At 38.9% G+C, this 25,309-nt stretch overlaps 1 protein-coding gene across 1 annotated transcript in view; it reads left to right on the top strand.

The window, feature by feature from the left end:
- Positions 1-652: 652 nt before the first annotated feature.
- The window catches only part of LOC128657509 (IgGFc-binding protein-like), a 182,156-nt gene continuing 157,499 nt past the window's right edge, over positions 653-25,309 (top strand). The window contains 1 exon segment of the mRNA XM_053711876.1: positions 653-846. Within this exon segment, the coding sequence (XP_053567851.1) occupies positions 653-846 (194 nt within the window).

Below are 25,309 nucleotides of genomic sequence, written 5' to 3'. Positions count from 1 at the left end.
CAACCCTTACCAGTATCTACCACTTATAGACTGTGAATCCTTATAAGGGGGATTGATCACAATCTTTCAGAAACATTTATCATTTTTCTGCAAATCAACTCGTATGTTGTAAGGAACAAAAAACAAAACAAATAACAACATTAATATGAATTTTGAACATTCGTAAACGTTTTTGTATTGATTTTCAGACATTTTAGATGCAAATAATTAGAAGCAAAGAAGAACATTTTCATATTTGTTCATGAGATTTCCTTGATTATCCGCAAACAAAATAAATATATGCGTGCACACACCCACCCTTACATATGCAAAAATATATACCCATAGCTATGTAAACTCAAAGGCATAAATAAATGACATAAAAAGAATTATTTTTTAAAAAAAAGTTATCAAAAACCAAACAATAAAAAAATAAAGGGGGGGGGGGCGGAGTTAACTGCCGATCTGGATGGTCGCATTCTACGGAGCTCCCGGCTAAAGATACTTTAAGAGGGACTTATATAACTTTTCTTACAGCCTTAACTACACTAGAGTTGTGTCCCTGAAACATAAGCTGCCTTAGGATTGAGCCTGGGAGCCAACAGAAATCCTATTACCTAATTTACTGATACGAGTAACATACAGCAACCAATACAGCTCTGTGTTATTCAAGATGGCGGAGACCACGTGGGACAAAAAACTCAAAAGCTTACTAGACAATTATTTTTCACAATTTAAGCAGATAATTCAAGCGGTGTTTGAGACGGGACTTCCATCTAATACACACTCTGAATATCTGAAGAAGTCGTTGGGCTCTCTTGAGGATAACCTATACTATCACTCTGTATCTCACTTTTCTGAGGCCGGGTATGACGGAACTACTAAGATGCAAGCTGAAAGGGGCCCTCATACATGAAGCATCTTACTACCGGATAAGGCGGCTGTCCCCTTAGACATCAATAAATGATATTGAAGAATCTACTTAACATATTAACACCCCAAACATTCCAGAACATACTTATATAAGTTATCCACTACTATTACTTTAACAGCGTAACCTTAGTTTACTCATAATTTTACCCCAAAAAGTTCCGTATTTTATTTACATACCGCTCATTCTTAAACTTTTTGTAGCAGTGATAATCACTTATTTAACATACTTGCGAGTCATAAAAAACCGTGAGACAAACTCCCTGTATAAGAAAGTTAGTTAAGCTTCTGTATACCTTTATAGAAAATATGATATACCTCCTTTGAAGGCATTATAGAGTATATATGGTATTAGTCCTTTATAATATGACAAGCTCCGTTCCCCAATCATATAGCTTCATGGTTAAGCATAGAGACACAGACCCCATATGAAAATCCCTAAACTTTGGGTAAAAATGATTATACATAGCAGTTATTGATATAATCCCCCCCTACCCTTTATGAGGTATTGTTTCCACAAGTTCTTTTTCCCTAAATAGTTTGTTTATTAGACAAACAAAGGAACTTAGACTCCAAGAAAACCATCCCTTTAACTATTTATATGTTTCATTTACAAGTCATATTCATATTACCCTTTCTCTTGTTGCTAACGATTATAAATACTGTACATGTTCTATCTGGTATAGTCATGTTTTATTAGTTTCAATAGCACCCAAAAGGTCCATAGGGGACCTTATATTCATGTAGACCTCCTTTTCTTTGCTATAATAGATGCGTTAGTGGTCCGAAAGAGACCCCATTTTTGGTTGGGAGGCAAGAAACTGAGGATTACCATTAGATAATATTCCTACATTCATTTTATTTGTATCAAGTAGATGCTGTTTGGATAGTTGGTAACGTTGCTGTATTAATCATATTTTATACTGTACACATATTTGTACCTTTTCGCTCAAATGTCTCTTCTATGCTAAGGAACATATTATATGTATATTGTATACTGCTTGATTTTTCAAAGTGGATTGTTTGTATGTATATTTTAATCCTCAATAAAAAATATTTAAAAAAATAAAATAAATAAAAGCAGGGCAATTTCTGGTTAAACACTCAGGGACTGTAAACCTCAGGCTCGCTGGAAACAGGAGTTAAGTAGCAGCGTTCTTAAAACCGCTGCTCCTTAACTCGTACGCCTACTCTGCGGCGGCAGACATAAATCTGCCCAATCTCATACGATCGGGTTGATTGACACTCCTGCTAGCGACCAATTGGCTGTGAATCTGCAGGGGGAGGCATTCTACAAGCAGTTCACCAGAACTGCCTATGCAATGATAAATGCTGAAAGCGTACGCTGTCAGCATTTATTGATGTCTGGCGGACATGATCGCTACAGCAGATAATGTCCACCAGACACTTGATAAATAGGCCCCTCAGTGTTGAATTAAGCACTATGGGCCAGATTACAAGTGGAGCGCTAAATATAGCTATCAAAAAAGCAATATTATTGCTCCATTGTGTAATACCAGCGTTGATATTACAAGTTAACAGCAATGCGAACGCGAGCTCGCGTTCACATTGCTGGGAAGCATTGTGATCATGAGAGTGTGCTTCCATACACTTCAACGGGAGCCTCGTTCTGATGCTGTCAGAGATGGCATCATAACCTAAGTGCAGCGAAGGGGGTAAGTAGCGCAGCTGTGGCAGCATTTGTAAATATATATGTATATGCTTATATACATATATTTTTATGTGTTAATATGTTTATATACACATATTAACACATAAATGTATATATACATATATATATATATATATATATATATAAAATTATTATTATTATACTTTATTTATGAAGCGCCAACATATTCCGCAGCGCTGTCCATGGATACAATTCATTTAAATAAAACAATACAAGGCTTGTAAGAGACAGAACAAAATTTACAAACACATACAGGAGGGATTGAGGGCCCTATTCCCGTGGGAGCTTACAATCTAGAAGAGTAGGAGGTTGAGAAACAGGAGGTGAGGACTGCAAGATTGGGAAATATTGCATAGATGGTTGCGGCAGGATGTAGAAAGCGATTGGATATGGGGGACGAAGGATATATTTGAGTCAAGTGTGACTCCAAGGCAGCGGACTTGGGGCGATGGGGAAATGGTGATGCCGTCAACAGGGTTAGAGAAGTCAGAAGTAGGCATAGAGCTTGAGGGGGGATAAGAAGGAGCTCAGTCTTGGACATGTTAATCTTTAGGTGGTGAGAGGCCATCCAGGAAGAAATACCCGATAAGCAGTCGCTGACATGAGAGAGGACAGAGGGAGAGAGAGCAGGGGTGGAGAGGTAGATCTGGGTGTCATCAGCATAGAGGTGATATTTGAAGCCATAACTGTTGATAAGTTTACCCAGCGAAGAAGTATAGATGGAGAAAAGTAGAGGACCCAGAACAGATCCTTGAGGTACTCCAACAGACAGAGGCATGGGAGAGGAGAAGTTGCCGGCAAATGACACAGAAAAAGACCTGTGAGAAAGATAGGATTGAATCCAGGAAAGAGCAGTGTCACAGAGGCCAAAAGAGCTAAGGGTCTGTAGGAGGAGGGGGTGGTCAACTGTGTCCAAGGCAGCTGAGAGGTCAAGTAAGATGAGTATAGAGTAGTGGCCAATATTGTTTTTACAGAGAGACGTTTGTAACCTTGGTAAGGGCAGTCTCGTTGTGTGTTTTGGGCGGAATCCGGATTGCAGTGGGTCAAGCAAGGAGTTGGCGGACAGGAAGTGGGTTAGGCAATTGTAAACTTGTTTTTCATGGAGTTTTGATGTTAGTGGAAGCAGTGATATGGGGTGGTAGCTTTCAGAAGAATTAGGGTTGAGGGAGGGTTTTTTGAGTATGGGAGTGACTTTTGCGTGTTTGAAAGAAGATGCGAATGAGCCGGTAGGGAGAGATAGGTTGAAGATGTGGGTAAGAGCAGGAGTGAGGGTGGAAGATAGGGAGGGTATTAGATGGGAAGGGATAGGGTCAAGTGGGCAGGTAGTGAGGCTTGAGGGAGATAGTAAGGAAGAAACTTCATTCTCAGTGGCTGGATGGAAGATAGAGAGGGTGGCAGAGCGAGTAATTGGGCCTGTTGTTGGAATATTGCAGGTTGGTGTTGGGATGTTGCTTCGGATAGTACGTGTTTTGTTTAAAAAGTAGTCTGCCAGGGCATGAGCACTAAAGACAGACGGGGGTGGTGGAGCAGGCTGGTAGAGGAGAGAGTTAAAGGTGGAAAAGAGTCATTTAGGGTTTGAGGAAAGAGTAGAAGACTAGAGTGATCATCTCTTCCTATGACATCTCTAAATACAAAAAATGACTGCAAATGATCAAAGTTGGCAGGATTGCGCTTTCTATGGTTGGGAGATGTCTGTATTTGCAATACCGCTCTGTCTAGGAAGCTTTACCTCTAAATAAAATTAAATAAAATTGTATACATGAATATTTTTGTATTGCATTTTAACCTATTTAGCGCCGTTAGGATAAAATAGAACGACTTAACCATTTAGCTGTCCTGAAGACAACAGGACTTCCAGGATGCAATAACGGTCTGGAGGGTGTGCCCACAGTGACGCCCCCCTCATCATTGAAATCTTGCGATCATGTGCATGATCACGGGATTTCAATTTGTTTACATAGGAATGTTGTTCCGATGTAGACAACTTAACCCTGTCATCAAAGGGTTAATTAACTCCTACTGGAATATTGTTATTATTATTATTGAATGGTTTCACATACATATTATTTGTCTGTCTAATTCTGATGCTATGTTGTAACCGTAACCATATGCCCAGAATGGGTCCCAGAGACTGGTCAATATTAGGGGGTAGGTGTAAGAGCTTGGTGATGTAATCTGTTTAATAAACTATGGATAAGTCTAAATTATACTATTACTATCAAATGGGTGTGTTTTGATTGCAGACCTGAGTGGGCGGAGCAGTTGATCAGTAGGTTGTCAATACTCCGGTAACCTGCTTGATTTCTCTGCTGCAAAGTGTCCCTGGAAGTGTTTTTGAAATGTTGGCAACTATGGTGCACTGTGAACTCTTGCACATGCTCAGTAGCAGCTTGTTCCTTAGAAAGTGTGCACATAAAAAGATTGTTCACAACTTTAGAATGGAATTGCAAAATCTCTGAAAACTTTGCGACTCATCTGAATTATGAAAATTTAATTTTGAGATACTGTTAAACAAACTGCTGCACTACAGGGAGTGCAGAATTATTAGGCAAATTAGTATTTTGACCACATCATCCTCTTTATGAATGTTGTCTTACTCCAAGCTGTATAGGCTTGAAAGCCTACTACCAATTAAGCATATTAGGTGATGTGCATCTCTGTAATGAGAAGGGGTGTGGTCTAATGACATCAACACCATATATCAGGTGTGCATAATTATTAGGCAACTTCCTTTCCTTTGGCAAAATGGGTCAAAAGAAGGACTTGACAGGCTCAGAAAACTCAAAAATAGTGAGATATCTTGCAGAGGGATGCAGCACTCTTAAAATTGCAAAGCTTCTGAAGCGTGATCATCGAACAATCAAGCGTTTCATTCAAAATAGTCAACAGGGTCGCAAGAAGCGTGTGGAAAAACCAAGGCACAAAATAACTGCCCATGAACTGAGAAAAGTCAAGCGTGCAGCTGCCAAGATGCCACTTGCCACCAGTTTGGCCATATTTCAGAGCTGCAACATCACTGGAGTGCCCAAAAGCACAAGGTGTGCAATACTCAGAGACATGGCCAAGGTAAGAAAGGCTGAAAGACGACCACCACTGAACAAGACACACAAGCTGAAACGTCAAGACTGGGCCAAGAAATATCTCAAGAGGATGGAGTCAAGCTCAACTCCCAGTCCTACTGCCAGTTTCTGGAAGACACCTTCTTCAAGCAGTGGTACAGGAAGAAGTCTGCATCCTTCAAGAAAAACATGATTTTCAGGCAGGACAATGCTCCATCACACGTGTCCAAGTACTCCACAGCGTGGCTGGCAAGAAAGGGTATAAAAGAAGAAAATCTAATGACATGGCCTCCTTGTTCACCTGATCTGAACCCCATTGAGAACCTGTGGTCCATCATCAAATGTGAGATTTACAAGGAGGGAAAACAGTACACCTCTCTGAACAGTGTCTGGGAGGCTGTGGTTGCTGCTGCACGCAATGTTGATGGTGAACAGATCAAAACACTGACAGAATCCATGGATGGCAGGCTTTTGAGTGTCCTTGCAAAGAAAGGTGGCTATATTGGTCACTGATTTGTTTTTGTTTTGTTTTTGAATGTCAGAAATGTATATTTGTGAATGTTGAGATGTTATATTGGTTTCACTGGTAAAAATAAATAATTGAAATGGGTATATATTTGTTTTTTCTTAAGTTGCCTGATAATTATGCACAGTAATAGTCACCTGCACACACAGATATCCCCCTAAAATAGCTATAACTAAAAACAAACTAAAAACTACTTCCAAAACTATTCAGCTTTGATATTAATGAGTTTTTTGGGCTCATTGAGAACATGGTTGTTGTTCAATAATAAAATTAATCCTCAAAAATACAACTTGCCTAATAATTCTGCACTCCCTGTATATGACACATTAAAGGGTCACTAAACCCAATTTTTTTCTTTCATGATTCTCTTGCTATCTTTATTTGAAAAAGAAGGCATCTAAGCTAAGGAGTCAGCAAATTTTTGGTTCAGACCATGGACATCACTTGTTTATTGGTGCTGTCCAATCAACAAGGACTACCCAGGTTGTTCACCAAAAATGAAACCTATTTTTTTTTCATGCTTTAAATTGCCTAAATCTTCTACATTTGAGACAGGGGTTACTTAGACCAAGCAAACTCATGAACACCAAGCCCTAATTGGCCGCAATTATGAGAGGTAAGATAAATGCACTTTGGTTTTCAAGTATTTTTGCAAATCTATAGAAACTGAAAAGTTTAAATTCTTTTAAAACATTTGTTTTGCATGCAATAGGTATTGTGTAATGCAGTATTATGCACAGGGCAGGTGCTAGGATTTTTGGCTACACAGTCGAAGACAAATTTTGCTGCCACTCCCCCCACCTTTAAGAGATTACATAACTTGCTATTACTGCTTCTTAACAAAAATGTTCTAATTATGTGTTATATAAACTACTATTTTATCTATAACGATAGAGAAAATTGATTTCTGTTATCACATTTAATTTATGAATGCTAATCTGATTTATTATAACGATAATAGCTATAATGGTTAATTGCTGCATAACATAACGTACCAAAAATTGTGGCTCTGGACAACACAGCAAATCAATGGTGGCTCTGCATAATTAATAAAACTGTGGTGACAATACATAAAACAGACAAAACTAGAGGCAGAATGACCTATTTTCTTTTTCACAATAATACCTATAGTGATGCTACGGGCCTGATCACATATGTTTTAGTCTTATCGAGCCATCACATATATGGAGCATCAGACAAGTTACGTGCATATATTTTACACATTGCCCGCAGTTTTTACTCCAATAAACTAACATAGAACTTGCGTTGCCAGTCGGTATAACATATGCAGCGCAAGGCCTTACCTGCGCAGAATGGAGATATTTTAGTCCATTTTCTGCTTGCCACACATAGGCAGGTACAGCAAGCCTTGCACTGAGTAAAAGAGTACCGTAACTCCCTGGAAGCCTTATTGAAACTTAATGCATGTGCAATATCAACACCTAATCCGCTACCCCCCACATATCAATGACTAATAAAATCTATTAACCCCTAACCCACCAACCCAGTGCAAAGTATCTAATTAACCTATTAACACCTTAACCGCCATCCCCCCATATCGCAATGACTACCAACCCCCCACAATGCAAAGTATCTAATTAACCTATTAACACCTCAACCACCAACCCCTCACATTGCAATCACCTAACCTATTAACCCAACAGCTAATAAAACTTTTAACACCTAAACCACCTTCCCCTACATCGCAAAGTATTAAACTAAAAACTAAGGCCTAGATTTGGAGTTTGGCGGTAGCCGTGAAAACCAGCGTTAGAGGCTCCTAACGCTGGTTTTAGGCTACCGCCGGTATTTGGAGTCAGTCAAAAAAGGGTCTAACGCTCACTTTTCAGCCGCGACTTTTCCATACCGCAGATCCCCTTACGTCAATTGCGTATCCTATCTTTTCAATGGGATTTTACTAACTCCGGTATTTAGAGTCGTGGCTGAAGTGAGCGTTAGAAATCTAACGACAAAACTCCAGCCGCAGAAAAAAGTCAGTAGTTAAGAGCTTTCTGGGCTAATGATGGTTCATGAAGCTCTTAACTACTGTGCCCTAAAGTACACTAACACCCATAAACTACCTATGTACCCCTAAACCGAGGCCCCCCCACATCGCAGACACTCGATTAAATTTTTTTAACCCCCAATCTGCCACCTACGTTATCCTTATGTCCCCCTAATCTGCTGCCCCTAACACCGCCGACCCCTATATTATATTTATTAACCCCTAATCTGCCCCCCACAACGTCGCCGCCAGCTACCTACACTTATTAACCCCTAATCTGCTGTCCGCACGCTGCCGCCAGCTACATTATAGCTATGTACCCCTAATCTGCTGCCCTAACATCGCCGACCCCTATATTATATTTATTAACCCCTAACCTGCCCCCCACAATGTCGCCACCACCTACCTACAATAATTAACCCCTAATCTGCCGACCGCAAAGAGCCACCACCTACATTATAGCTATGTACCCCTAATCGGCGGGCCCCTAACACCGCCGACCCCTATAATATATTTATTAACCCCTAATCTGCCCTCCCTAACATCGCCGACACCTAACTTCAATTATTAACCCCTAATCTGCCGACCGAATCTCACCTCTATTCTAATAAATGTATTAACCCCTAAAGCTAAGTCTAACCCTAACACTAACACCCCCCTAAGTTAAATATAATTTAAATCTAACAAAATTAATTAACTCTTATTAAATAAATTATTCCTATTTAAAACTAAATACTTACCTGTAAAATAAACCCTAATATAGCTACAATATAAATCATAATTATATTATAGCTATTTTAGGATTTATATTTATTTTACAGGTAACTTTGTATTTATTTTAACCAGGTACAATAGCTATTAAATAGTTAAGAACTATTTAATAGCTAAAATAGTTAAAATAATTTCAAAATTACCTGTAAAATAAATCCTAACCTAAGTTACAATTAAATCTAACACTACACTATCAATAAATTAATTAAATACAATACCTACAATTACCTACAATTAAACCTAACACTACACTATCAATAAATTAATTAAATACTATACCTACAAATAACTACAATGAAATAAACTAACTAAAGTACAAAAAATAAAAAAGAACTAAGTTACAAAAAACTAAAAAATATTTACAAACATAAGAAAAATATTACAACAATTTTAAACTAATTACACCTACTCTAAGCCCCCTAATAAAATAACAAAGCCCCCCAAAATAAAAAAATGCCCTACCCTATTCTAAATTACAAAAGTTCAAAGCTCTTTTACCTTACCAGCCCTGAACAGGGCCCTTTGCGGGGCATGCCCCAAAGAATTCAGCTCTTTTGCCTGTAAATAAAAACATACACTACCCCCCCCTCAACATTACAACCCACCACCCACATACCCCTAATCTAACCCAAACCCCCCCTTAAATAAACCTAACACTAAGCCCCTGAAGATCTTCCTACCTTATCTTCACCTCACCAGGTATCACCGATCCGTCCTGGCTCCAAAATCTTCATCCAAGCCCAAGCGGGGGCTAGACATCCATCATCCGACGGCTGAAGAAGTCCAGAAGAGGGTCCAAAGTCTTCATCCTATCCGGGAAGAAGAGTAGATCCGGACCGGCAACCATCATCTTCCAAGCAGCATCTTCTATCTTCATCCGATGAGGACCGGCTCCATCTTGAAGACCTCCATCGCGGATCCATCCTTCTTCTCCGACGACTAGACGACAAATGACGGTTCCTTTAAATGACGTCATCCAAGATGGCGTCCCTCGAATTCCGATTGGCTGATAGGATTCTATCAGCCAATCGGAATTAAGGTAGGAATATTCTGATTGGTTGATGTAATCAGCCAATCAGAATCAAGTTCAATCCGATTGGCTGATTCAATCAGCCAATCAGATTGAGCTTGCATTCTATTGGCTGTTCCGATCAGCCAATAGAATGGTGTTTTGAATGGTGTTTCGCACCCGATGTGCGAGGTGAACTTATGGCAACGTGGGTTTCAGCAGTTGCGCTTAAACTTACTCCACATATGTAATCTCGCCCTAGGTGTCCAACAGGGAAATTTATTAAAGGGACACTGAACCCACTGAAATGTTTCTTTTGTGGTTCAGATAGAACATGCAATTTTAAGCAACTTTCTAATTTACTCCTATTATCAATTTTTCTTCATTCTCTTGCTATCTTTATTTGAAAAAGGAGACATCTAAGCTTTTTTTTTCGGTTCAGAACTCTGGACAGCACTTTTTTATTGGTGGATGAATTTATCCACCAATCAGCAAGAACAACCCAGGTTGTTCACCAAAAATGGGCCGGCATCTAAACTTACAATCTTGCATTTCAAATAAAGATACCAAGAGAATTAAGAAAATTTGATAACAGGAGTAAATTAGAAAGTTGCTTAAAATTTCATGCTCTATCTGAATCACAAAAGAAAAAAATTGGGTTCAGTGTCCCTTTAAGCTGCAGACAACCTGTCCACCTGCAATTGCCACTTAGCAAAATTTAAGACTGCAGTAGAACTCTGGTGTTTAATCCTGCCCTCTGCTCTTGGGCAACCAATAGCATGAGAGCTGGGTCTGTCAATCAGCCCAAACAAGTGAGTTTGAGGGGATTTATTTCTGCCATCAAGGATAATAAGCAGATACTGCTTCTTAAATTTGTGGTTGTAAACTCACTCCTCAAGTTCAGCTTCAAGTTCTCAGAAGCTGCAAATGCAACTTGATACATTTTCCTTTATGTATACATTTTTCAAGCACTACAATATATCACATTAACTTAAAATTGAGTACTGGCAAATGTTAGCCAGGGGACAAGTACTATGAAATCCTATTTTGAACAAGTGTCAATGTATGGTGATGATAATGACTTTTATACATACACTAAAAATAGGACAGGCAGCCCTATGTAATGATGATAGGTTCCTATACATCCTGCAGGATATAAAAAGTTGGAGTATTTTCAGTGCTCCCACACACCTATCATCCCCAGAAATACTTATTAGGCTATGGGTGTAGGTGGCTCCACTAACTTGTATGAAAGTTGCAAATGTTTTGCAGAACACAGGGGCTGTAATGTGACAGCCAGATGCTTCCAGCTGTTCTGACTGGCCTGCACTCTCTGCTTCTCTATGCCTCCTTCCATTTTAACCACTATACCACCATATATACCCCCTACTATGAAGCCCAAGATAGACAGCAAAAAAAGAAACATACAGATTAAAAAAGTCATGTACCAGATTTGAGCCCCCCTGCAGGGGGGCCATTTGGCAGTCTCTTAATCTGCCTCTATTGTAGCACCAGCCCTGACTATGCATATGAAAAATAATGTCCTTGTTTTGGTACTTTAAAAAAAAAATTGTTTTCTTACATGCTCAGTTTAAAGGGACAGCAATGTTAAAAGTAAACTTAAATTGACTGGCTAGTGCATGACATTTTAATCAACGTTCTATTTAATTTCTATTATCAATTTTGCTTAGTTCCCTTGGTACCCTTTGTTAATCCTTGGTGAGCTCAGGAGTGTGCATGTGTCTTTAGCTATCTGGCAGCAGAGTTTGCAACATTGTTTATAGCAATGTTATACATAGTACCAAACAGTGCTGCCATAGACTGCTATAGACAGGTGCACACAAATAAACCCTTAGATGTTTTCCACTTTAATATATGTTGTAGCATTACCTTATGCAAGTCACAAACATTTTTTAATTATCTTAAAGCTGGAGTATTCAAAGTTTTAGGCGGTGACCCTCTACTCTGATGAACTTTAAAATACCCCCTACTATGAAGCCCAAGATAGACAGCAAAAAAAGAAACATACAGATTAAAAAAGTCATGTACCAGATTTGAGCCCCCCTGCAGGGGGGCCATTTGGCAGTCTCTTAATCTGCCTCTATTGTAGCACCAGCCCTGACTATGCATATGAAAAATAATGTCCTTGTTTTGGTACTTTAAAAAAAAAATTGTTTTCTTACATGCTCAGTTTAAAGGGACAGCAATGTTAAAAGTAAACTTAAATTGACTGGCTAGTGCATGACATTTTAATCAACGTTCTATTTAATTTCTATTATCAATTTTGCTTAGTTCCCTTGGTACCCTTTGTTAATCCTTGGTGAGCTCAGGAGTGTGCATGTGTCTTTAGCTATCTGGCAGCAGAGTTTGCAACATTGTTTATAGCAATGTTATACATAGTACCAAACAGTGCTGCCATAGACTGCTATAGACAGGTGCACACAAATAAACCCTTAGATGTTTTCCACTTTAATATATGTTGTAGCATTACCTTATGCAAGTCACAAACATTTTTTAATTATCTTAAAGCTGGAGTATTCAAAGTTTTAGGCGGTGACCCTCTACTCTGATGAACTTTAAAAGACAGCCCCCCCCCATCATTGATGTTACTTTATTTTTTCTCGTTAAAGAAATTTGTAATATTTATTTTTTATTTAAAATCTTTAATTGAGGTTTTTAGAGACAAACAGTGAATATGGTCATGTCACATCAATAACATTCATAATTAGACATTTCAAAACAATACAAACATTATGTGAAACGTTAGTCATTAGGAGAAAAGACGTCTACTTCAGAATCCTCTATTTTTTGTATAAACTTTAGCATTGCAGTAGCTAGTGCGACTCATGGACCCTCTGAAAAGTAAATATGTAAGCATATGGTAGCTACAATAGAGGCCACGCTTGGGTCATTTAAACACTTTAAAGTAGTTATAGTGTGGAATAGCATATAGATAAAAATAACACCTCAATTGTAACTTAAAACTGTAAAGATTGAATACTAATATATGTAGCATGTGAGGAGATACTCAGACTCCACAAAATGTTGTAAAAAGCTATATAACTATATCAATTATATTTAGTTCAGGGCCGTGATGATAGCCTTAATTAGACAAAGAAACAATCTGCTCATTACTGGTATTTTTAACATCTTTGTCCCTAATAGGGTATGAGAGTATAGCGTGTGATTCCCGACTATGGATGACCACTATTGGAGTAAAAGTGTTGCTACTGATTAGTGAAGAGTTTAGGGTCTAACGGTATAAGCAATATATGCTCAGAGCAACAGTTTTAACACTTAGCTATCCAGTTGGTGGAGAGGGAAAGTAAATTGATGAGCACGGGTCTTTGGTATATAGGTTAGGATACTATTGTTACAGGAGAGCCTCCTAGGTGTGAGACCTCTCTAAATCTCCCATCTAATAGATCTATTAAAAGATAAACGGTAATTCTGACTTTCTCAGTATGTCCTATTGCCCCGGTTGCAGGCAGCAGGACATGTGGATAAAAAGGTAGGGGGGGGGGGGATTCCGCGGCCCTGATCTACAGGTCTATCAGTATTAGAAAATTGGTCAGAAACACTCCAAGTAGGAGCTACAAAGTCTCTTTATACTGATCTGTGGTATATTAGAGATCACTCTGGCTTAGTTTTCTTTAAAGTTTTTTCAAGTATAATTGGAGTGATAGCGAGGAAAACACGTGATCAGGGCTGCTTTATGAAGGAGTATTGTGCCACAGCTCCTGCTTTGTATAAACACCCATGATTGCTTTAGGGCAATGCCCTACAAAGGCCCTTTTAAGGGCTATTGGTAGTTTAGTCTTAGATTAGGGGGTGTTTTTATTTTGGGGGGGCTTTTTATTTTTATAGGGGTAGGTTTAATTTTTTGGGGGATAATTTGGTTTATGCACTGGGCCATCTGGGTAAGTGAAGCAGCTGGTGCTGTACAATTAACCAACTAATCGCTAACCACCAAATTGATAATGAGATTCTGTGATAACTATTTCTATGATTAATCTTACCAATTAGTTGTTGCAGCCCTAAAATTTAGTGTTAGAAGGTATAGCGTATTTTCCTTGAACGTCTAGGAAAGGGAGAATTTGAAGAGAGGTGGGGTTTAGCAACTGTGTTACTGTTGTAATTCCTTGTCAATTCCGGATCTGGAAGGCTTTTTGGGTATACCCTGGTATACATTTCGGGTTACCCTGTATGGGTAGGTATTTAGTTACTTGTCTCTCAATACCCCAAAGTTTACACAAGCCTTCAAAGGGTTCTTGAACAAAATATTTTGGGAGACATGGTGAGGGAGAGTTTATAAATTAGCGTGTGGTTAATATGCTAAGTGAAATGGTGTCACTAGTTCCTTTTCTATAGAAGGACAGAAGTGGTCAGAGTTTGTCAGCCATCCCAGGACTATTTTAGCTAGGGTGACCCAATTGTACCATTGGATGTTGGGGAGTTTAAGGCTCCCCATCTGTATCGCCATTGCTAGACTCGTCTTGTTGATCCTGTGTTTTGTATGGTTTCACACAAAGGAACCAAACAGGGATGATAAAGTTTGTATGTCTCTGTTATATATCAGGAGGGGAAACATCTGTAAATGATACAAGATCTTGGGAAGAGCTGTTATTTTTAAATGATGTATTCTGCCATGTAGGGAAAGTGGAAGAATTAGCTAGCCTTGCAAAAGGCTCTGAATGCTATCAATAGATTCAGTGATGTTTAGGCAGTATAACTGAGCGTGGTTAACATCAAAGTGGATTCCAAAGTATTTAAATGACCCTGAGGTGTTTTTAATGTTAGTGTGATGTAAGGTGGAGTTTGTTGAGCTTCGTAACCACGTAACCTCAAACTTATTAATATTGATTTTGTACCCTGAGAAGCTACGCTACTTGATGTCAAGTAGTTTAAGTTTTTTTTTATACCTAATCTAATAGCCCTATCAAAATAAAAAAAGCCCCACCAAAATAAAAAAAAACCTAGCCTACAATAAACTACAAATGGCCCTTAAAAGGGCCTTTTGTGGGGCATTGCCCCAAAGATATCAGCTCTTTTACCTGTAAATAAAAAATGCAAACACCCCCAACAGTAAAATCCACCACCCAACCAAGCCCCCCAAATAAAAACCCTAACTCTAAAAAAAACCTAAGCTCCCCATTGCCCTGAAAAGGGCATTTGTATGGGCATTGGCCTTAAAAGGGCATTTAGCTCTTTTACTGCCTAGACCCTAATCTAAAAATAAAACCCACACAAAAAATCCTTAAACAAACCTAACACTAACCCCCGACGATCCACTTACAGTTCTTGAAGTCCCGCTTGAAGGATCCATCCAGCTGGCAAAGTCATCATCCAGGTGGCAAGAAGTCTTCATCCAGGTGGCCTCTTCTATCTTCATCCAGCTGGCGAAGTCCTTATCCAGATGGCATCTTCTATCTTCATCCATCCCGCATGGAGCGGGTCCATCCTGGAGACATCTGGCGCTGAGCATCCACTTCATATGGTCATCTCCGTAAACTGGAACTTGAATGCAAGTAACAATCCAAGATGGCATCCCTTGCATTCCTATTGGCTGGAATATTTCAGTCAGCCAATAGGAGGTGAGCTTCTGAAATCCTATTGGCTGTTCAAATCATCCAATAGGATGAGAGCTACTGAAATTCTATTGGCTTTTCAAATCAGCCAATAGGATGAGAGCTACTGAAATCCTATTGGCTGATATGAAAAGCCAATAGGATTTCAGTAGCTCTCATCCTATTGGCTGATTTGAACAGCCAACAGGATTTTCATAAGCTCGCCTCCTATTTGCTGATTGAAATCTTTCAGCCAATAGAAATGCAAGGGACGCCATCTTGAATTGCCTCACTTGCATTCAAGTTCCAGTTTACGGCAGCGACTGTATGAAGAGGATGCTCCGTGTCAGATGTCTTTAGGATGGACCCACTCCACACCAGATGGATGAAGATAGAAGATGCCATCTGGATGAGGACTTCACCGGCTGAATGAATATAGAAGAGGCCACCTGGATGAAGACTTCTTGCCACCTGGATGATGACTTCACCGGCTGGATCCTTCAAGTGGGACTTCAAGAACTGTAAGTGGATCGTCATGTTTTTTTAAGGGTTTTTTGGGTTGGTTTTATTTTTAGATTAGGGTCTGGGCAGTAAAAGAGCTAAATGCCCTTTAAAGGGCAATGCCCATACAAATGCCCTTTTCAGGGAAATGGGTAGCTTAGGTTTTTTTTAGAGTTAGGGTTTTTATTTGGGGAAGTTGATTGGGTGGTGGGGTTTACTGTTGGTTTTTTTTTGTTTTTTTTTACAGGTAAAAGAGCTGTTATCTTTGGGGCAATGCCCCACAAAAAGCCCTTTTAAGGGCCATTGGTAGTTTATTGTAGGCTAGGGTTTTTTTTTTATTTTGGAGGGCTTTTTTTATTTTGATAGGGCTATTAGATTAGGTGTAATTTTTTTATTTTTGATCATTTGGTTTGTTATTTTTGTAATTTAGTGCTTGTTTGTTTTTGTAACAGTGTTTTTTGTGATTTAGTACTTTTAATAAGGTTTAATAGTATATTTAAATAATTTTAGTAGGGTTAGGTTTTTTTTTTAATATGTAATTTAGTTTATTTAATTGGTAGTTTAATTTAATTGTAGTATAATAGTTAGGGTAGGTTAATGAATTGTTTAAAAATAGTTTATTTTAATTCTACAGGTAAGTTTTAATTTATTTGAAGATAGGGATGTTGTAATTTTAATTTAAAGTTAGGGGGTTGTTAGATTTAGGGGTTAATAGCTTAATTTAGTTTTTTTGCGATGTGGGGGGCTGACGGTTTAAGGGTTAATAGGTTGATTTAGGTTGCGGCGATGTCAGGGAGCAGCGGGATAGGGGTTAATAACATTATTTAGGTTGCAGTGATGTCGGTGGGATAGTGGTTTAGTGACATGTTATAAATAAAGTTGGGAAAAACACGAATAGCAGCATCATTGATGACTGTTAGTTAACAACAGTCCGATGCTCATCGCCCCGTACTTGGTGCTTGTGTTTTTGACAGCTTTTTTTATAAATATGGAGATCGTATTGACATCCGCGGCCGCAATGTTTGGCGATGTTAGGTGACCGTATTGATGGCAGCGAATGCAACATAGTTGACGATTTGATAGGTATCCCCCCTTCTCACTGTTTGTGAATATTAAATTGTATGCAGATTCTTTACAAGGTACAGTGCTCTGTGATTTTTTTTTTTCCACCTCTGTGTTCTATATGATCCATTTTACTTTCTGGAGTGTATTCAATTGTTTAAGAATATATCCTTTAACTTTATTTTACCATTCCGAATAGCTGATTTTGCTGGTTTAAACCGCCACCTATACTAAAAGTATGAATAATACAGTATTATCTAAATATACAGTATGTAAACAAGAGGCAACAGCATAAATCAGTCACCCACATAGACTTTGTTGCCAGTGCTTGGAATATAATGAACTCTTTTCAGCTAATTGCCATTGTCCATTTAATGTTTTCCTGATGACTTTATTATCTTCCTTTGTGCATAGAGAGAAACATGCCTGTTCACAATAGCATTGTATTTTAGTTACAGTAAGCAAAACAGCTATGCAAGTACTAAAATAAACCTAAAAGAAATTCAACTGCTGTGTACAACTACAGGAAGATGGTTATGACTCTCTTTTAAGCAATTCTCTTACTTTAACCCTTTAAAGTACTGGTTAGTGAAGTTCTGCATCTTCACACTGGGTACCATCACCTTGGAATTTAATGGGGCACTAAACCTACAAAATAATGTTATATAATACTGCACATAGTGGTCTGGTACCGTGAGCAAGCTACATTCAGTTTAATGGCGTGATCGGGCGCACTGTGACTGGACAGCATGCCCGCGATGCGCTTATAAAAAAACAGACCGCTCTGTAGAGCCAGGAGCAGCTTTCTGCAAAACTGAACTACTTAGTAAAATAGCTCTTTGTGTATAAAGTTGGCGCTCAGCTAATGTTATATAATTCTGCACTATGTGCAGAATTATATCACATAATTTTTTTAGGTTTACTGCCCCTTTAAGTATTCTTTTACCCTGTGACAGAAGTGATGCACTTTTACAGATTAGTGAGATTGTTATCTTCTTGACATGCTGTAACAAACACTTCAGTTAGCTGCACAATACAAAGCTCGAGCTGTACGTTTCTGAAGTGGCTGCATTTCTCAATATTATATTATTTTTCATATTTGTTATGTGACTTTTAAACTGTGGAAAAAACTGCTTTCTATTGTGCAATCTTATTCAAAGTGCAAGATTTAGTTGTCAAAAAGCCAGCAACGTCACTGATCTGATGCACTGCTTCTTTCACAAGAGGCAAACAAATTTGTGTTACAAGATGGCGTCACCCAGTATAAAGATATAGGGCTTTACCAACTGGCTTCTGTAATGAGTTAAAACAACATCTTGGGGAGTTGTAACCCTGCTACTGTAGATCTACCTAGGAGTTTGATGTCCCTTAAAGAAGCAAATTTAACATACATTTACTATGCAGCAGCTAGTAAAACAAGTCACGAAAATCTAAATAAAAGGGACATGAAACCCCAAATTTTTCTTTCATGATTCACATAGAGCATACAATTTTAAACAACTTTCCTATTTAATTCTATCAATTTTGTATCATTCTCTTGGTATCCTTTATTTAAGGTACAGCAATGCACTAATGAGAGCTAGCTGAGCATATAGGTAAACCAATGAAAAGAGGCATATGTATGCACCCGCCAATCAGCAGCAATCTCCTAGCTCCTGAGCCTACCTTTTCAACAAAGGTTACCAAGAAAATGAGGCAAATTAGATAATAGGAGTAAAATGGAAAGTTGTTTAAAATTGTATGCTGTATCTGAATCATGAAAGAAAATCTTGGGGTTTAATGTCCTTGGGAAAACCAATTTTACAGTAAAGTACCCTCTTATTTCCACACTGTTGTTCAAGAGGTTTACCGCATGACTGCTTTAAAATATCAAAACCCAGTAAATTGTACTTACAAAATGCCTGATTATGGAACCACTATAAAACAAATTCTCATAAGAAAAGGGAATACTCTTAAGTGTATTTTTTTATTTTTTAACAAAGACTACCACACGTAACAGCACATAATCTTTTTTACTGTCTTACCTTTTTGATAAAAGTCTATTGTTATTCACTGTATAGATGATTATATTGGTTGTATATTGGTTGTCAAGGATAAAAGATAAGGTTCTGACGTACAAGAAGATCCCAGGGAATACCTTTAGTACCACACCTATAATTATAAGAGATCAAGCATCTAAGGCAGGCCATTAGCGTGCCAGAGCAGTTCATTTTTATAAGGTTACACACCTCGCAAGCTAAAGTACAAACAAGCAACTCTGCAGAGTCAGCCACCAGCATTATGTTTGTAATCTCAAAGAATTTTACATTGATTGTTTAAAGTCAAGCTCCTTTGTTATTTTAAATATTTGTAGTTAAAATAATGTTTAAAAATAAACTGTTAATAGCAGCCAATGATGCCAATATTATTTAGAAGCTACTGTATATCATTAAATAACTGAACTAATTAGATCTAGTAAATTGTAATTGTAAAAGAGCTTCTATTGTGTAATCACATTACAAAATAATAAATTATTACTAATGTGGATGGCATTAAAGGGACAGTCTAGTCAAAATTAAACTCTCGTGATTCAGATAGGGCATGCAATTTTAAACATCTTTCCAATTTACGTTTATCATCAAATTTGCTTTTTTCCCTTGGTGGTATTTTTGAAAAGCTAAACCTAGGTAGGCTCAAACTGATTTCTAAACCGTTGAAAACCGCCTCTTAGCTCAGAGCATGTTGAAAGTTTTGCACAGTTAGACAAAACTAGTTAATGCTTGTGATATAGATATAACTGTGTTAGTTATCAAAACTGGGGAATGGGTAATAAAGGGATCATCTATCTTTTTTAAACAATACAAATTCTGGTGTATACTGTCCCTTTAAACATTCATAGGGTTGTCAGGTGCCCAGTAATATAAATGTAAAAACGGACACAACTGGTTAGGTCTGATTTGGAAATATGGAGGCCATAACCTACAGGGTTGTGGGTCTGAGTTAAAATCTTTTATAGGCATAACTGGCAGATGTTGTATGCAGTGGGAATCACAACCTCACCTATAGATTTAACCTGCTTGCCCATTTGTTTTTAGAAAAAAACAGTTGGCTAGTACCCTAAGCATAATATACTGCATACAATTAGCCAGAGAAGTTAAGGACACACTATTTGTTTCTCCGGAGGGATATTACTTTTTATCTATGTGTTTGTGCTGGGCTGAACATTTTCCACTAGTTTGCTATTCTAGGACTAGTAAGCACAGCTGGACTGGTAATAAAAAACAGCTATGACAAAACTGGAGACCAGCCCTATTTTTCTTTGAGTCTGTAGAATGCACATGCAAATTTTTCTCAAGAGGATTACTGGAATACTCCTTTCCCCAATATTTTTTCAGATTTTAAGTATATTAGTTTGCAATAAACAAAATGCCAGATTGCTGTTATATAGGCACCCTACAATCCAGTTCTAGACATTACTCCATTTTAAAGTGTGAACATTATTAACCCTATCTGGAAAAGACACTCAAAACAATGTGTCAATCTACAATTTACAATGGTTTAACTAGTGATATTTTTAAACCAAAGGTTAAGAGTATCTTTATATACCTTGAAGCATTCACTATTCATTTTATCACTTTAGGTTGGAGCATCTATTTGTGAGTATTCCAAGATGTTCTGGAACTAAACAATTATTTTGCGCATGAGCAGTGCACACTGAAAATAGCCAACTACTTCATTTTTGATTTACAAATGAATTAATATTCAAGATTCATTAAGCCTCTCTTCATCTCTCTTGTACAGTCTTGTCAGAAATGGGTGGTCCAATAGCTTAAATATGTAACTATAAACTTAAATCCGTAAATATTTTTAAAGGGACACTGTACCCAAAATTTTTCTTTCGTGATTCAGATTGAGCATCAAATTTTAAGCAACTTTCTAATTTACTCCTATTATCAAATTTTCTTCATTCTCTTGGTATCTTTATTTGAAATGCAAGAATGTAAGTTTAGATGCTGGCCCATTTTTGGTGAACAACCTGGGTTGTCCTTGCTGATTGGTGGATAAATTCATCCACCAATAAAAAAGTGCTGTCCAGAGTACTGAAACCAAAAAAAAGCTTAGATGCCTTTTTTTTTTTTTCAAATAATGATAGCAAGAAAACAAAGAAAAATTGATAATAGGAGTAAATTAGAAAGTTGCTTAAAATTGCATGCTCTTTCTGAATTACAAAAGAAAAAAATTTGGGTTCAGTGTTCCTTTAATAACCATACACAAAAATGTAATGAAACAGAAATTACATCCGCAATAGACTTGTGCGCGGCAAAAAAATTAGTTTTTTTTTCGTTTCCGATCGATTCGGATATTTTCAAATTTCGTTTTCAGATCGATTCGAATTCGGATATATTCGAATGCACTCGTTTCGGATTCGTTCGGATTCATTCGGATTCGAATAAATTTGTATGTATTCGGATGTATTCGGTTCGGATTCGATTCGTAAATTCAGAAGTTCGGTATGTGTTAGGTGGAATGTGCTGTGTTTTAGACTAGTATTATGTACTGTAATATTAGGTGTAACCCATAGCAGAGTGATATAACCTAATATACAGTACAATACTAGTGTAATTGTGATTAGTCCATGGCCATCCGTGAATGTTGCGAATAAATCCAAACTAATTCTGATTTATTCGTTAGATTCAGTGCTACGGTAATTCGGAAATTTGAATCGATCCGAATCTCCGAATTTGACAAATTCGTCCGAATTTAAATTCGTAACGAAATGAAATGCACATGTCTAATCCGCAACATCTAGAAAAGCAGTTTATCAAACACATTCTTGATGTAATGCTCGTGGGATATTCCTCTATCAAACCAAATTTGGCCAGTAGTCTTCTTATCCCAGCATCAAGTGGAGTAATAGGGAATATCCCAGAGCAGAGAAAGTTTGTAAAATGAGGTAAGCAGTAGGCAGGGCAGTCCTTAGCGGCAATAGGACGGAAATCCGTCAGAATAGCAGTTCAGGGGTAAACCAATAGAAGGACCAGGAACAGGCAGGAGTCAGCAACAAAGGGAAATCCAACAGTAAAAGGGGTTAGGCAGGCAGAGTGGTTAGACAAGCAGAGTTCAGCAACAGTATATCAATCCAGCAATTTAGGGGTTAACAGGCAGAGTGGTCAGACAAGCATAGTTCAGCAACAGTATATCAATCCAGCAGTTTAGGGGTTAACAAGCAGAATGGTCAGACAAGCAGAGTTCATCAGCAGTATATCAATCCAGCAGTTTAGGGGTTAAGAGATAGTGGTCAAACAAGCAGAGTTCCGCAGCAGTATATCAATCCAGCAGTTTAGGGGTTAAGAGACAGAGTGGTCAAACAAGCAGAGTTCATCAGCAGTATAACAATCCAGCAGTTTAGGGGCTAAGAGTCAGAGTGGTCAAACAAGCAGAGTTCAGCAGCAATATATCAATCCAGCCGTTTAGGGATTAAGAGACAGAGTGGTAAAACAAGCAGAGTTCAGCAGCAGTATATCAATCCAGTAAATTAGCAACAATAACACCCAGGAGCACACTAAGTAACACCTATACTTGGTCAGTGATAGGTGGAAAGTGAAGAACTTCGCGGATTCTCACCACAGGAGATCCTGACCGGCTTTAGATGGAAGAGACATGCGGCGATGACGTCACCACCGCACGCACACAGGAGTCGACTCTTCCCTGGCAATGGCCAGAGTAGCAAGTGCCGCATCCGTGGCAACAGGCAGGAGCGGCATGACATAGACCTCCTCTCAAGGGTTCCCTCCGGGAACCAGAGTCAGCCTTAAAGGATGAGCAGCATGGAATCTGGAAACCAAAGATGGAGCATGCGTCTCATGGGCAGGAACCCAGGGACGATCTGCCACAGAGTAACCTTTTCAATGTACAAGGTACTGAAGTTGTCTGTGCCTGTATCTGGTGTCCAGAATATTAGCAACCTCATACTCAGGGTCACCATGGACCAGGAAAGGAGGAGGAGGTCGGAGCTGAGTATATCTGTTCTTTATTTAGGGCTTGAGTAGAGAGATGTAGAAGACTGGGTGTATATGCAGGGTTCTGGGCAAGGCCACTTTGTAGGCAACAGGAGACAGTCTTTTAAGGACCTTGTAAGGGCCAATAAACCTAGGCGCTAATTTGTGACAGGGTTGACGTAAACGAATATGTTGAGTAGAAAACGAGACACATTCACCTACTGAAAAGGCATGTACAGAAGCTCTATGATGATCAGCAAACCTCTTGTATCTGGAGACAGCTGAACGTAGCTGAGAGCGAATATGTTGCCAATGAGTAGTGAGGTTAGTAACATGTTGGTCTGCAGCAGGAACCCCTGTTCCAATCAGCTTGCAAAAGCCTCTCCAAAACTTAGAGATGAATTATGGACCCCTGTCGGAAACAACATTCACGGGAATGCCATGCAGTTGTACCACATGTAACAGAAAAAGGGACGATAATTCTTGGGCAGGTGGCAGTTTTTTTAAGGGTACAAAATGAGCCAGTCTGGAAAATTGATCCATCACAACCCAGATAACCATATGATGGTCAGAAGGAGGGAGGTCCACATTGATGTCCATTGTTATGTGTGTCCAAGGCTGTTTGGGAATGGACAACGGTTGGAGTAAGCCAGAAGGCAGGGACTGGGTTTTTTTTATTAGCAGCACAAGTCTCACATAATCCTGAGCATCAGACTTCATGGTAGGCCACCATATATGTTGGGAAAGAAGCTTAAAAGTCCTTGTCAAACCAGGATGTCCTGATAGTTTGCTATCATGAGCCCAGGATAGCACAGGGGTGTGTAGGTTCAGAGGTACAAAGAAGATATCGGGAGCCGCAGGGGCTTCAGAAGGCTTTCTAGACTGGGCATGTCGCAGTCTTTGAAGAAGAGAGGTGTTAAGTTGAGCAACCACACATGAGGGGGGTATGATGTGTTCAATAGGAGCTTCAGAGGAATCATTAGACTGAGGAAACAGCCTTTCTGTTTTTGGTCCCAGGAAGATAAGAGACCGCAAAGTTAAAATGGGAAAAGAACAAGGCCCACCTGGCCTGTCGAGGATTGAGTTGATGAGCAGTCTCTAGGTACGTTAGATTCTTGTGGTCAGTGAGAATCTGGATGGGATTGGCGGTACCTTCTAGCCAATGATGCCATTCAGTCAGGGCCATCTTAATTGCTAGGAGTTCACGATTACCCACATCGTAATTTCTCTCAGCAGGAGTAAAGCGTTTAGAGAAAAAGGCTACAGGGTGCAACTTGGAGTTTGAAGGATCCCTTTGGGTTAAGACGGCTCCTGCTCCTATCTCAGCGGCATCAACCTCTAAAGTGAACTGCAGATCAGGATCAGGATGGCAGAGCACAGGAACAGAAGGGAAAGTCTTTTTCAGACGAGAGAAGGCGTTTATGGCTTCAGGAGGCCAATCTTTACAGTCTTTGTTCCATTTTGTCAACTCAGTGAGTGGAGCGACTATTTGGGAAAAGTTTTTTATAAACTTGCGGTAATAATTGGAGAACCTCAAGAATATCTGTAGTTCCTTTAAAGAAGTGGGTTGAGGACATTCCAGAACTGCGGTGAGCTTAGAAGGATCCATGGCAAAACCCTCCTTTGAGATGACATAGCCAACAAACTGGATCTGAACTTGATCAAACTTACATTTATCCAGTTTGACTACTAGAAAATTGTCTCTAAGACATTGAAGTACCTGTCTCACGTGTTCATGATGCTCCTACTGTGTGGAGGAGAAAATAAGGATATCATCCAGGTAGACAATGACAGTGAGATTGAGGAGGTCATGGAAGACATTGTTGCCAAATGCCTGAAAGACTGCAGGGGTATTACGCAGCCAATGGGCATTACGAGGTATTTGTAATGCCCTGATCTTGTGTTGGAGGCGGTCTTCCATTCATGCCCTGGGAAGATATGAATCACATTATACGCCCCACGTAGGTCCAGCTTGGTGAAGTAGCAGGCATTCTGAAGTGAATCATAAAGTTCAGTGATCAAAGGAATGGGATAGCAATTCTTGATAGTGATGTTGTTTAAGGCCTTGTAGTCAATACAGGGTCTGAGCCCACCATCCTTCTTACTGACAAAAAAGAAACCAGCCCCAGCAGAAGAGGAGGAAGGGTGAATGAAACCTTTAGCTAGGTTCTCTTGAATATACTCCTCCATGGACTTGGTTTCAGCTTTGGAGAGTGGATAAGTCCTCCC

Source organism: Bombina bombina, chromosome 4 (assembly GCF_027579735.1).
Source record: "Bombina bombina isolate aBomBom1 chromosome 4, aBomBom1.pri, whole genome shotgun sequence".
Lineage (NCBI taxonomy): Eukaryota > Metazoa > Chordata > Amphibia > Anura > Bombinatoridae > Bombina > Bombina bombina.
This window is presented reverse-complemented; position numbering and strand designations above follow the sequence as displayed.